The 13,462-nt window shown below is 39.7% G+C and overlaps 1 protein-coding gene across 1 annotated transcript; it reads right to left on the reverse strand.

Annotated features, from left to right (window-relative positions):
* Nucleotides 1-441: 441 nt before the first annotated feature.
* LOC104625802 (PHD finger protein 20-like) lies at nucleotides 442-8,129 on the reverse strand (the record flags this gene model as incomplete). The annotated part of the gene is made up of 4 exons (XM_010293539.1): nucleotides 8,047-8,129; nucleotides 1,570-1,741; nucleotides 1,273-1,357; nucleotides 442-521 (listed from the first exon to the last, which is right to left on the reverse strand). Coding segments are annotated over exons 1-4 (420 nt in total), but the record flags the coding sequence as incomplete, so codon positions are not given.
* Between the last annotated feature and the right edge of the window lie 5,333 nt (nucleotides 8,130-13,462).

Here is a 13,462-nt window from a genome sequence, read left to right on the forward strand (position 1 = left end):
TCCCCTCATCCAGGTCATCAAGAAAGATATTAAACAACTCTGGGCCCAAAACTGAGCCCTGGGGAACACCGCTTGTGACCAGATGCCAACTGGATTTAACTCCGTTCACCACAACTCTCTGAGCTCGGCCATCCAGCCATTTTTTTTATGCAGCAAAGAGTACACCTGTCTACGCCATGAGCCACCAGCTTCTCTAGCAGAATGCTGTGGGAGACTGTGCCAAAGGCTTTACTGAAGTCCAGGTAGACAATATCCACAGCCTTTCCCTCATCCACTAGGCAGATCACCTGGTCACAGAAGGATTTTAAAAGATTTTATTTTAGATGTATTTTATGTTAGCAACAAAGAAGTTTCATTCGTTTCATATTTTATAATTCATCATATCTAGCCACCTGAACTGTCAATTTTGGAACACACTAGTAGCACGAACACAATACTTACCTGATCTTTGGAAAAAGCTTTGACATGAATGTTTTTGACAGTCTGAACTACACCATCATAAAATTTCACAGTGTACGTACCTAAAATTTGAAAATAAGGCATAAGTGTTTAAAGATCAGAAGCTATTTAACAGAGCATCTGCTAACAGATACTCCAATACTCTAACTGCACATTTAGCTCTAGATAAAAACTGCCTTATCTGTGTTGTTAGAAACCAAAAGCAGAGGTCTTATCACAGGCCAGGTAAGGGAGAAACAGTGAAGTTAAAAATAATTACTGTAAGCATAAAGGTGCATGTCTAAGCTTAGATTTGCACCTTGGATACACTTTCTTCTTAAAACCCCAAAATATTTTTGGTAGACTACTCCGAGAGATAATTACACACTTTTTCTCCTTGATCTTACAACACATAGTCAATCTAAAGAAAGCACAGCATAACAAGCCCTTCATGGTTACTTACTGATATTCAAAAAGGAGCAGCATGGCTGTGCTTCCCCCTGCCCCACCACTTGCAAAGGGGTTTTGCAGTTCTGACACTAGTTTTACTGCAGTTACATGCATCTCTTGACAATAAACTTCAGAAGCAACTTTTCCCAAACTTAAAGGAATCACTGACTGGGTATCCCAGCAGAAAGTTCTTTTCTCTCATGAAAAGGATAAGAGGTTAGGTTAAAAAAGCTGATGGCAGACTAAAACATATAATTGAAAAGAAAACTTTTCACAGTTGTGTTCTGTCTGCTGTACTACCTCTCCACCTAAGCAAAAAGGTTACAATACAATTAGAAATGCATTACTAACAAGCATGACAAAACCAGAAGGACTATTCCTTACCATCTTTGTTAACAGAAGTAACTTTGGCTGGATAGAAGCGACAGTCAGACCAGCAAGCCAATACCTGATCATTTATGTGAAATCCCTACAAGACGGAAGTTAAAAGCATTTTCATCTGAGAATTACTGAAACACACAACTTCATTAAAACAAAATGATTAGTTTTCCAATATTTAAAATAAATCATAAAACTTATATAGCAGGCAACACAGCAACAGTGAAGCATTTTAATGGTCATAATTCATAGAACTGCACATTACACTATTATGTACTCAAATGTCCTCTATTTTCTACTTACTGCACAACCTTCTTCCTCATGTAATCCTTCTTTTCTTAACTGTATTTTCTCTAAGGGACGCAAATAAGGACTGTCCCAACAAAACCATTCATCATATCTATGGTTCCAGCGTTTGAAATGGATAAGTACTTTTCCTTCTTCATAATCAATTTCTTCAATGTGAGCTGGATACCTAGTCAAAAGGTAGATTGAAATATTTCAATTAAGAATTAAGTAAGCTGTCTCTGACACTTAACAACAGCACAAAACATTACACAAATGGAGCCTTCTTATTGATCAAAAGCAAAATATCTGAAGATCTGCTTGATCAGGTGTTAACGGGAGCCAAGTTACTATACCTAACAATCTTTAGCTTCTACAATCTTAACATTCTTGTATAAACAATAGAGATGCTACAAAATGACTACGAGCTCAGCACAGGACAAATCCCAAAACTGAACAGCAAAGGCAAACATTGGCTACAGAAAGAGAACTCAGTCTGAGGTGGAAAAAAAAAAAACCAAACAACTAGACAACGAGAAGTCAGAAAAGCCTTCCCTATACCTAGAAATTTCACATACACACAAAACTGATAGCTTCAGCTCCCTCTTATCAAGAGTAACACCTGGAGGTCAATACACTCACTTCTGTCAGAGATATCCATCAATGATATGATGGATCAGCATCATGAATCATCTCCCCAGTGTAACAGCAAAAGTCTAAAAGGCACACTAAAACATTAATTCAAGTTTTAGATTCTTAAAAGTAAATTTAATCTGCAAAGTTCTGGGATTTTAAAATAAAAATCTCTCAGTACATTAAAAGTACAGGAATTTGAGAAAAGCAAATCCAGTTGTTTCTAATCAGGAAGACCTTATAAATGGTGCATTTCTTTAATTGCATTGGTAATTTGTAACTTCACTCATATTTCACTATCCTAACTGAAGATAACATCCCCAGTATTGATGCTTTCCCTGCCGCAATAACAGCGCCAGGAGAAAGTCTCCACCTGTCAGCATTTTCAGTTATTTGTAGAAGAAAGGCACGGCCCCACTTAAACAAAAGCTTGAAGAAAAAAAAAAATCCAGAAATCCACATGTATTATTACCTGACAAATCACACTTTAAAACACAGAAAAATGGGCAGAAAGAAATGGCATCTTGAAAGGATCAAGCCTGATGTTAAAAATAAAACCTAGACATGTCAGAATGAAGACTTAAATGCAACAGAGTACCATTTTATAATCCTAGACAGATGAAAAGAAAAGCTACCTACAACTGAAATTCTTCAGCAGATCTGGAGACACACACAGTCATGACTTGTCCAAAACCAGCTACAAACAGGCCACGCTAGACACTTAAACTGTCACCACAGACTAAGGCTCTGCCTAACACTCAATGCCACATGCCTCAAGCTATGCCATTAGTTCATCCCAATATATTATCAGAACACATGCAGCAAAGGCTGTGGAGGAGAGGAAAACAAGTGAGAGATACTTACAGCATGGACATCTCTAACTGGTTACCAGCTTCCTAGGAAGAAAGGAACTTCCTTTGTGTTCACAGTCAACATATTTCATATTTAGGTAACCCCAAGCACTGCCCTGCACAGGTTCATGAGGGGTGAATATTCACAGTCTTTCCACATATAACAACATAGTTCTATTAAACATAGTTTATTCTTAGATATCTCATAAACTGTTTATCACTAAGGACAGGTAATGGCAAAAATCAGTATCCAGTTCCCTACAAAGTGCAGCAAAAACAGGGGTAAGAATTCCCAGGTCCTCTGAACAAGAGACTAGGCAAAAGCACCCTTCTGACATCAGGACTGCAACGGGCCTAGGGCTTGTCCAGATTCTCAAAGATCAAGCAGGAAGCTGATAAAAGTGACAGAACACTGACTCAACATTCAGATAACAATCCAGTCCATGCAGATAAACACCTTGGGTAAACATACTCAATCCACTAATTTTCTCCCACTGGGGAGAGACAAGCCCAAGTGACAAGAGCCAACTAACTCTATGAGGTAAGACTTTACCTACTTCACACACAGTAGAAGGAGGAACCTTCTCCAACAGAAGAACCATCATTGCAGAATCATGCACCAGTATCACCTGCACCTATCCCACCTCACCTTCTAAAGACTCTCCTGATGGGGAAGAGATGCTGATTTATCATAAAGAACAGCAAAAACATACCTGACAATGAGACCAAATTTCAGCCTGGTTGAGAGCCAGCATGGGTGAACTGGAGCTCTCAGACAGCTCCTGGACAACATGCTGCAAAGTTTGAAGAAATCTTCCCTTTCTGAAGCAACCAACCATCAGCAAACATGATCAAGTGCTCTTAACTGGAACAGTAAACCTATTGACAGCCCCCTCCTGGATCCCACCTTCCTTTCAGATGCAAAACACAGTGCTGGCAACTTGGAAACAAAGAAGAAAGATTCATAGATTCTCAGCAGCTCTGAGCACCATGCACAGACTGTGCAAGCTTCCTTCCTCCAACATTCATCGCTTAGCCTTCAAAACACTGAGCAAGCATGCCACATCAGGAGGCAGAAGTCCTCACAGATCTATACAGAAGAGGACTAATAGAGCATATCCATACACATGCACCAAAAAGCCTGTAAACATGCCAAGTGGCAGAGGTAACTGACTTGACAGAGGTAACTTCTGCTAACTGGCAGAGGTAAATTCAGACTTGTTTGTCAAGAAAACATACTATGGGAGGATACACAAAGTGAAAAGCCAATAGCTGAAGCCTGATGAAGGCATGGGGGGGAGGGGGCGGGGGAAGAGTACAACCACTGTGTGTCCAGGCAGAGTCCAACACATCCTCCCCCAAAACACAAAGGAAGTTGACTCCACGGGTTTTCAAGACAGCTAACTGATCCTGAGTAAGAAATCTCCAACTGGTACTGATCTGAATATTTATCTAACATACCATGAAAAACAAGCTGAAATCAGACACAACTTCTTGCTGTGTCTTTATTGGGAGGCCAAAACAAGTAGTTTTCCAGCTCAATTCAAAAGGAATGATGAGCTTGTACTTTTCAAGGCCTTACGCATTGGCTAAACAGTAAGCGAAAACCTCTAAGATGCTCAAACTGCTGTCATTAGTTTGATAAAAACTCGAACAACAATCAAAAGCTCAAACAGCCTAACTCTCAACAGACAAGGGTTAGCAATGACTGACAACTTCAGACTACTGCTGTCAGAGCACAGCAAACAATATGAAAATGAGTCTCTTGTAGACACAAGTGTAAAACCATGCTCTTCCATGAAGAGGTATATACCTGGAAATTCAGAGAGTGGTGACTGGAGAGTTTTCCATCTCTCAGCTCTGGACTAGTTTGTCTCCCTTCTTTCCTATATACCAAAATGGGATTGCTGTAAACCCCCCCCTCTCTTGGACCTAAGGAAGGAGAAGCTTACTGCAGTCAATGCAATGCTGAGAGGAAAGGAAGCATCTAGGAGAACCAGTACTATGCAGAATGACAACTACTATCTTTTCAGTGCTGAGACAAAGTCCTCACAGCATGAGCAGTTAAACTCATGGGACTGACAATCTAAACCTTAACAGGGTAGCACAATACTCTAACAATACTAATCTTGTTTTCAATACTCAAGAGCCTCAACCAGAATCAAAAGTCTCTTCATTTTACTCACACAACAAACAGAGGAACTTGAAGAGGTGTCATTACAATAAGGTAACACAAGAGGTGTCTTTATTTGCCTACTCCAGGTGTCCAGTGCAGAGTCATCTCTTTTTGGTAAGAAAGAATTTCTGCAGCTAGCCAGCAGTAAAGAGTTGGAATGATCCAATGCAGAAAGTTTAAAGAATTAAATTCATCCGGGACAGCGTGTGCATGTACATCATTACAGCTAGACTCTCTGGGATCTCTCCATTTAGGACTACACAGCTGGAGCAGTCCCACTACCCGCTACTGAACTCCAGCACTGTGTACCAGGTGACCTTTCAGCATGCATGGAGGCATTGCCTGATGGCCAGAGCTCTCCCCTTTTAGTGCCCTGAGGTCAACAGACACTTGTCAGAAGCCTTTCATGACAGCTTTGATGCATCAACCAAGCCCCAAGAACGAAGCCAAGCACCAAGTACCAAAAGTACAAGAACGCCCTGGAGTTTGAGTCTAGGAGGTGACAGAAAACTGCACCAGGAACTGAAGTGCACTTCCAATATATTATGATTCCAGATACAACACAGTAACCTTTGATTAGAGCTCTAAAGATGCAAAATTCACTTTGCACTTTGGCAAGGAGCACACACCGCATTGACTACTCTGCTAGCATACAGAACTTTTTTTCCCTTCAATAGGGTTGGCATCACACACGAACATCCTGAAAGTCCTGAACTAGCATTTCAGGGCACAAGTCACCACCATGAAAAGGCAAGTAAATGGGGCTCCGAGATGAAATACTTTCCCAAGCAGCACTGCCATTTGAAAAGCAACAGTGGCCAATGAATGGACTGGTGTGTTTGGTACTGAGCACAGAAACCAAAGACAGCCCTCCGATCAAACAAAGAGACTTCTGCCTATGTTTAAGAGCCAACAAAGCAGCAAAAGTACTATCAAGAAAAGCATGGACCTCTGAAGGTCTAGCATTGGGAAAAGCAAGTATCAGCAAATGGAAAGTTTTGTATCCACGTAAAAGGAACACATTGTAACCACAGTGGTTCTGATCACACAGTGGCAGGTGAAAGTAGAAGAGGAAAAAAGAAGCCTGCTGTCCTCTACAAATTCACACCTGGGTAGGCATGTCAGCCTGTCACCACTGATATTGCTAAGAGAAAATAAGCCCCCAGGTCTTACAAATTTTGGTTCACAAACCCTGAAAACAGAAATACACAGAGATCACCAGTCAAGGAAACATGGACTTTCTGGCCCAGGTTTCAAAAGCTTAGCAAGTAATAGAAAACTTTCAGAACTGGAGAGTTAATAACTAAGTTGAGAGATCAAAGAGTTGCAAAACACTGTGCATAAGACAGGTCATTTAAGACCAAGTGCTTTTAAAAACTAAACAACATGGCTTGGTTTTGGACATACAGCATATCCAAAATTCAAATTTAAGCCAATGCGTATGTGGAAAGTATAGTAGGTGTTGAATTCCCTGGCCAAAGTTTTCCCATGTAAGAGCTGTGTATGCCCCTATTTTGAGATACTGTTGTTGTCCAGACATGTCAGAAGGATAATAGCCATGGACACAAGTTATTAGCCTTACTCAAACATTATCTATACTAAATTGCAGCTTTAATAAGCCTACATTACAGACAGGCTAAGAAATCTCATTTTTGTAGGCGTGACTTTTTTTGCTGTATAAACAAAGCTCAAGAATACAAAAGATGCATGCAGATTCAGACCAAAGCCCTACCTACACAATCTTGGTTGCACAGGAAAGCCAACATAACATGCAAGTATGATTTAATGTTCGCACTTCATGTTCTTTCCATAAAAAGCTATGTTTACTCATTTTCACAATTCCAATCCCTTTGTACCTGGAAAAGAGAGAAATACTCTGCATGCAACCAAGATATTTTAGAACAAGTCCCCTGTGTCTAAGGCAGTGCTCCATCCTTCTGGGCGTCAAGATGGTTTTCAACACTGAGACTTCTGCACACTTAACCTGCCAGCCAGTTCCAGAGCCTAAAGGACAATCATGTCTAACCCACATAGACTTTTAAATAAGAGTCAACTATAGCTGATTTCAGGAGAGAGAGAAGATATCTTGAGGAGCTAACAAAACCAAATTAATTCCTATATTTAAGAAGTCTTTGACTCCAGCAATTTTCATCATATGCCTCATTCACTAAGCATTATTAAATACTAGTTTTTGAGCTAACTTCCTAAAATGAACAGAAGTAGAAGGCTCAGAGTTAGACCAAGTAACTTTTAGGCCCTTTTTCCCCTTCCTACTGCAGTGATTAGTCAAGAGAAGCGTTCTTCCTCAGAACTTAAGTCTGCAAGATAGGCTCCAGAGCAGACTTCTTACTGCGGAATGTGTTTCCCCACCCAGTTCTTTAACTCTAAAGCTGACCACCCTCAAACGAGCACACGTCATAAGAATTTCAATCAGACTTTAAAACCTATGAATTCATAGCAGCGATGGGAAAGGAAGTAGTGAGGAACTACCTTGCGTATTCTGTACTGCAAAGGATTTCTCTCTCCATGTCTGCTCTACAATCTGTGTATAGCACAGAATTTAAAATGCGAATTCAGGAGTACCAGAGTCTGAAGTCCCACTACATTTATGAGTAGTCCTATTTCCCTGATACAGACAGCACCAGCACACTTTTTAAGGGCCAGCACAACATATCAGCATCTATCGCCCATTCCAACCACTGGTATATGAACTTTTATAAATTAACTACTTTCCTACAAACCAATGACCAGGACTCTAAATAAATGTACCAATACAAAATGTTTAAGATATTAAAAACTTAGAGTTAATACAATATGAATGGTTTTAAAAAATACCAGTTTTTTAATCTGTCACGGGCTTCCAACTGGGCTCCCACCTCAAAGTTGATCCCTCTTCTATTCGGAGGATGTTTTGTCATTTTGTAATATCAACACTGCTGATTTTATTCCCCTGAAAAATGCAATTAAATATCAATCACTAATCAAGACATACACAAAATAAGCTTATGCACCATAATCCCCAAAAGCTAGACGTTAAGGGACCTCTGTATTTTTGGTCTGCAGAAAGTAATGGGGGCAATTATCTCCAAGTTCCCAAGTGACAATGTGCAGAATCATTCAAAAAATCTGTTCGAAATGGTAGCTACTGGACCATGAAAGACTGAAGCTAAACCTTTGTCCATCAGTCAATTCCAGGTCAGTTAAGAACCCGGTAACCCAATGCTTATTCACAACTAATAATAGTTTCATGATACTCTCTCCCCCCCTCCCGGTTTTGATGAAAACAAGGAACCCAGTAAACAGGAAGTGGGCAAAACCAAACATAATAACAGTCTTTCAACAGCTAACATGTTAGTGGAACACTCAAGAATACTATGTCACCTCACCACTACAAATGCAATAGTGTTCAAAGACATTAGAAATGTCTATTTTCTTTACTCAATCTTAGAAGACTCTCTATACTGCTTGGATATTTGCATTGCTCTCTTCCCACTTCACCATTTTAACCAGAAAATAAGAAGTCTTCATTAAGACATGTTTCCAACAGATAATATAAAGGGTTTAGAAATCTTGCCAAAGTAGTTTCAGAAAGTCTGATCTTTTTCCCAAATTTGTCAGTCATTTCCCACAATTACAAGATACAAATTGTGAGCTTGAAGGCTACAGGAACGGATCATAAGATCCAAAAATATGAATAAGTATTATTCAATACTGTCCTCCTTACAACAAAGCTATATCCTGAAGATTCAATTAAAGATGTATAAAATGGATGCAAGTTAAATTAAAAAACCTTCTAGTCTTACACTACAAGAATAAGGAGACATGCACTGGCAGCACCATTTTGGTTCACACAATATGTAAGCAGCAATAATATCAACTGAGCTGCATCTATAAAGAGATTAACATTATTTTCTGAAGAACTACTCTACGTTCAAGTGTGGTGCAGAAATCAAAGATCGTTAGGAAAGTCATAAACCTGGTATCGCAGGGAAAAGCTACTCCATCACCACACTTTTTAAACCAGGCCATTTGCCAAGGGCTGGCCATGGAGGCACCTCCACCATATCATAACCACATTGCAAAAAAACTTCTCCACCAGAAGACAATCTGCTGTCTTCCTCTAAAGCACTGATTTTAGACTTATCTTCACTACTGTTAAAGCAACCTGCAACAGTATGGGAAAAAAAATGCTATTGGCTGTAAGCTCAATTCACAACACAGTGATTCACACTGAAATACAAAATATTTTAGCCATCTAGGAACTGAGAAACATTGCAAGTTACTTTTCTAGAGTATCTGATAACAAACTGAGTTTTCCCAGCATGGATCTGAATCAGTCCAAAACTGACTGTCTTTAACATGGCTAGAGGTTGGGGGATGGGAGGGGATTTACATACCACCGCTGTACCTTTTAATTGGGAAAGGAGATGGTGAAGGAAATTAAGGAAAAAGTTAGGATGGTTGGGTTTTTATGTTCTGATGAACAATAAAAGAATTTTTTTTTTTAAGCAAACCTGGAAATCCAAACAGCAAGTGCAAAGCTTTTTTTTTTTTTTAAACAGTTTATCCACCCACAGCTCAAACATATACTATCTTCTCTGCAGATTTACATCATTAAAATACCACTTTCTCACATTAGCAATAGATTTTCCTGCCTCCAAATATGGAACAGACACACATTTTGCTTAACACTTGTAGGAGAAATTACAGTTGCAAGATGACTCTTGTCCTAGTAAGCTTATTTTTCCCTTTCACTAAGTAGGGACATGCAAAGACAACATACTCCTAAAAGTACTGGAAGAACACTATTCACAGAATCAACAGAATCATTAAGGTTGGAAAGGTCCTCCAAGATCATGAAGTCCAACCATCAACACAACACCACCATGCCCACTAAACCATGTCCCAAAGTGCCATATATACATGTTTTTTGAACGCCTCCAGTGATGGTAAGTCCACCACTTCCCTGAGCAGACTGTTCAATGTTTGACCACTCTTCCAGTAAAGCAATGTTTCCTAATATCCAATGTAAACCTCCCTGGCACAACTTGAGGCCATCTCCTCTTGTCCTATTGAAGCTCTCCGCTCTCCCCTTCAGTAACAGCTGCAATCCTGAAGAATGGGAGTCATTTCAGCTCAACCTACACAAGGCTGGAAGAGGAACATACACATCTCCTGACTTCAGTAACAGGATCTCACACAATAGGGCTTCAATACATAAACATCAATTTTGGAGAGGAAGGCCTTAAGCTTCCAGTTCCAGTCAAATATTAAAAAACCTACTAGTATCACAACTAAAGGGAAATCTGAAAAAAAAGCAGAAGACCTTTAAGCACATTTACAGAGGCTGCAGATTTTGTGAAAAATCTGAACTCTGTCCACGTTACAGCTACAGCCAGCTGAACACCAGCATTTGTCAGAGCACGCATGTACTGCGCCTCACTAACTCAGCCAAGCTTGTTACAAGGCAGCTGATCAGAAAGTTGAAAGAGGAGAAATTGTATAGGCAAAAGTCTCATGTTACTGCCCCCTCCCCAAAAGTACTCCTTCTTCTGCCCTCCCGAGTTATGAAACTTGGGCTGCTTTGGGTTATCTCTCACATCCTGCAACTGGATTTACCGTGATCCAGCAGTCCCTATACTCAGCATGCCTTGCAAAGCAGGCTGTTTGTTTCATTTGCAGCTAATTTCAGAACAGCTTCTTCAAGCAGATACAGACTTTGGAGAACATTACATGAAATAAATTACTCAATAAAGGAGCTCAACAATTTTACCCTGAAATATACAGCCTTAGAGCAAGACTGAAACCACACGATACAACCTTCACTGGGAGCCATCACATAGCTCTGCACAAACAAGGCCAACAGGCAACGCTACAGGCCATCCACTTTTCACCAGCGTGCCCTTGACCATATGGAGAACTTTGTTTCTCAGAAAGAAAGCACCAAACACAGGGGCTTGCCTCTGCTTCAAGATTTTATATTTCAGCCTCTGTCCTCTCGTGCAAGGACTACTTAAAAACCTTAAATTACATCAAAACAGATTGTTAACAAACAACCCCAGACTAATCAGACACAGTCATAGCTATGACTTGGAAATAAGAACACTTCACCAGAATATCTCTTCTAAAATTTTCTTCAGAAAATGAATTTGTACCAACTTGGTAACTAAACCAAGACACGAGTTGGCTTTTCACTTTGGTAATTCTAGGAATCCATTTTTCTCAAGTGTTCAAGAACAAGATTAAAGCAAGAGGTGGTTACTAGGCCTACCCCCAAAGTTGTATAGATTTTCTCCAAAACTTCTTTTCCACTGTGAGGATTAGACCTGTTTCAGCAACAAAATGACTCTGCCATTCTCTCCAACACCAGAGAGTCCAAAGCTGCTAGTGTATCTATGTGCCCATTTTGAAACTGCCAAGGAGAAAGTCCAATTACATTTTGCATGAGGTTTTTATTGCTCTGCAACAGTTACTTTTGACCTTTTACTTATACCATCTACATACATGATACCAAGCCTCGCATCTTCATCAGTGGTAAAATGATGAAAGCCTCACCCAGTTCACCCCCTACAATATGCACGCCCCCATCAGGAATGGTCAATCCAGAGAAGTCCATGGTCCCCACCACAATCGGAAGACCTTGCAAGTGGATGACCACAGCCATGCTGTGCTGAAACCACACACCTGCAGATGAGAAAAGGTAATGGCTATATCAGACTGCAAAATAGTATTTACAGACACCATTTACATCATACAATCCTAATGGCATCTTATGAAGACTAAGTACGAGTCTTAAACATTTAAACACCACTTTTAAATATTGTTTTGTCGCTGACTTGGAAAGCCGATTACAACAGACTTTTATTGCCTGCAGACAAAAAAAGTCTGCCTACAGCAGCATTGCTACCACGAAGTATGCCTCACTGTATTTTACCCAGCATATAAAAATAGAAATAAAACCCTACATCTGTTAAAGTACTAACCCAGAAACAGGTTCTGTATTAGCTATTCATCTAAGGATCCCTGTGCTCCTGCCTCATGTTTTGTTTATAGCAAGATGAGTAAGTTTTAGGACACAAAACATAAGTTTCAGAAGATGTCCTTAGCACTCATTTCAAAACACAATGCCTCGGACCTTCAGTCAAGGTTTCCTTAATGCAAAAGGAGCAGAAACAGGAAAGATTCAAAGTGGTGGACATGAAGACTGTTAAGACACTGCAACAGATTCCAAGGAATACTGCATCACCTCCCTTTTTCTATCCAAAAGACACTGGACTACATGAGGTTCTTATTTGCACCATGCAAGATCCTCAACTAGATCTTAACTAGCACTCACTTCTTGCTTTAAAAGTTTCCCAGATTCAATCAACAACTACACAGGCAAACTCTTTGACTGAGGAACACAACACTGAAATTGGATCCTGAACTGATGCTTGAAGCTTCCATACCAAAAATACTGTACACCTAATTCTTCGACACGAAACATTCCCTCAAAGCGTAAGACTTAGTATTTTATTTCAGACTCCTATTTTTCCTCTAGTTTATGCCAGGAGACTAACAAAACTGACACCAGTAAAACTCTGTATTTGCTCTCCTCTTCAGGCAGAGATCAAGACTTACTAAAAGTACTTGGTGACAAAAGTGAAACGGTGTCAGCAAACATAAGCTACTATCCCCGGATCAAGATCCTCACACTCTCCTTGGGATTACAGGGCATCAGGAATGTCATTTTCATCCTCTCAACTGTGAGGGTAATTCAATGTAACTGTGCTGTCAATTCAAATTGGTGGTGAGACAGGGGCAGACCAACATCGAAGCAGGAATTACAAACATGGGCAATTCAGCAGAACAGAAAAGGTATTTTTCTATAATAAAACCTATTTGAATTACCAAGTGCAATTAAAGAAATAAATACTCATTACTGAAAATAGTTCTTTTCAGTCATTTGATCATCTCTCATTTAGCTGTTCTGGATTCCCCTCTTTTTTCCTGTAACACACTAAAGGTAAAACACAAACACTCTTAACCACTGAACAAGCAAAAAGATTTGGGAAAAGGGTTTAAATCACACAAAATAAAACAAGTTTTTCCTAAATAAAATAACATTCAAGAAAATCTACTTTAATGAAACTGCCATTTTTCCTCCAGCTGAAAATGTGCAGTCTTTGTTTTATGAATATAATTACTTAATCTAGACCAGTATTATCCCCAGTGCTTCTGCAAGAATTAAGGAAAACTTGAGTTTTAAAGC

Source organism: Phaethon lepturus, unplaced genomic scaffold (genome assembly GCF_000687285.1).
Source record: "Phaethon lepturus isolate BGI_N335 unplaced genomic scaffold, ASM68728v1 Scaffold19708, whole genome shotgun sequence".
Taxonomy (NCBI): Eukaryota; Metazoa; Chordata; class Aves; order Phaethontiformes; family Phaethontidae; genus Phaethon; species Phaethon lepturus.